Below are 1,355 nucleotides of genomic sequence, written 5' to 3'. Positions count from 1 at the left end.
CTGTTGCCACGGCAACGTCTCACCTGCCACTACCCAGACCTACTCCCTTCCTCATGTTGGTCCCATGCCTCACCTCACCCCCCTCACCTCACCCCCCACCCCCCTCCACCATTGCCTCCTTCATCCTCATTTCTTTGATACCAAACATTTGCCCCCGTCCTCCCCCACGTCCTCCCCCCGTGGGCAGCTACTGATGTTTGGAGTTCTACACACAAAGTTACAACGTTGTGATCAAAGCGGCGGAGAGGAGTGAAAGGGAGAATAAATGAAGCTGTTTGTATCAAAGGAGGGAGACGAACGACTGAGGATAAAAAAAAGTTAAACACACTGTGTCCACTGAAGTAGACATGGAGTCTCCAAAACACACTGGAATCAAACCCACAACCTCCTTATATGTCGTAGTCAACAACACTTTTGTTGCTGGGAAAAATATAAATATATAAATATAAATATCTAAACATTGACAGATGTGATCGTGTTGACATCAGATCTACTTACATCCTCCTCTCTGTTGCGATTGGCCGGACTGGAGGGGGGGGCTACATGTAGTGCCACTGTCCTTCCATGCCCATGTTCATGCCCATGCCCCCCATCGGACCTGAGGAGCACAAAGAAGGGGTGTTTAAAAGGTGGAGTTCATCCACTAATACATGCAGTACCTCCACGGACCACTGGGGCTGTTAACATTTCTATAAAATGACATTTTTGCAGCACTGGATTCATTTGAAGGAGCTATCACTACAACAGCAGGGGGCGTTGGGGGTGGGTCGGGGGGTCGGGTAGGGTTATAGAGACTCTTTCAGGAGAGTCCTAGAAAACAGGGGATAAAAAAGGGGGAGGAAGAGGAGGAGGAGGAGGAGGAGAGGAGCTTAAGTACAGTGTCTGGGATTAGACCTAATGGTGTGTGGGAGACCGAGAGAGAGAGAGACAGGGTGGGGGGGAGAGAGGGTTGTGTAATGTGATTGACTACACCTGGTCTGGTTTGCATGTCTGGTTAGGGAGGGAGGGAGGCAGGGAGGGGGGAGGCAGAGAGGGGGGGTATCTGTCTGTGAGCGTCTCTGTGTTTCGGTACAACAGCAGAGATTTCGGTGAGAAAAGTTCAACTGAGAAGTTTTTTGTAAGAGAACCGATACAGCGAGACGTGTCTGGGTCTAAGTTAGTTAATTTTAAAATGACGTCGAGCACCAACGGAGGACAAATTTGTCAAGTGCAAGGCAAGGACAGAGGGACAGACACACAGAGAAAGGCCTTACCAGGTGGTCTGATTCCCATGTGCTGTTGGCCGTCCATGACGAAGCCCCCCATCGGCTGACCATCTGGGTTGTAGGGAGCTCCTTGACTTACTGGGGATGGAG

The 1,355-nt window shown here is 50.3% G+C and overlaps 1 protein-coding gene across 1 annotated transcript in view; it reads right to left on the bottom strand.

The window, feature by feature from the left end:
* The window catches only part of meis1b (Meis homeobox 1 b), an 88,974-nt gene that overhangs the window by 5,485 nt on the left and 82,134 nt on the right, over nucleotides 1–1,355 (bottom strand). The window contains exons 11-12 of the mRNA XM_017037084.2: nucleotides 1,254–1,343; nucleotides 499–598 (exon numbers count right to left, since the gene is read on the bottom strand). Of these exons, the coding sequence (XP_016892573.1) occupies nucleotides 540–598; nucleotides 1,254–1,343 (149 nt within the window). The 3' untranslated portion in view covers nucleotides 499–539. The remainder of the gene's footprint in view (nucleotides 1–498; nucleotides 599–1,253; nucleotides 1,344–1,355) is intronic.

The sequence above is a fragment of the Cynoglossus semilaevis genome, chromosome 12 (assembly GCF_000523025.1).
Source record: "Cynoglossus semilaevis isolate Cse_v1.0 chromosome 12, Cse_v1.0, whole genome shotgun sequence".
NCBI classification, from domain to species: Eukaryota; Metazoa; Chordata; class Actinopteri; order Pleuronectiformes; family Cynoglossidae; genus Cynoglossus; species Cynoglossus semilaevis.
Note: the sequence above shows the minus strand (reverse complement) of the source record. Positions and strands in the feature narration are given on the sequence as shown.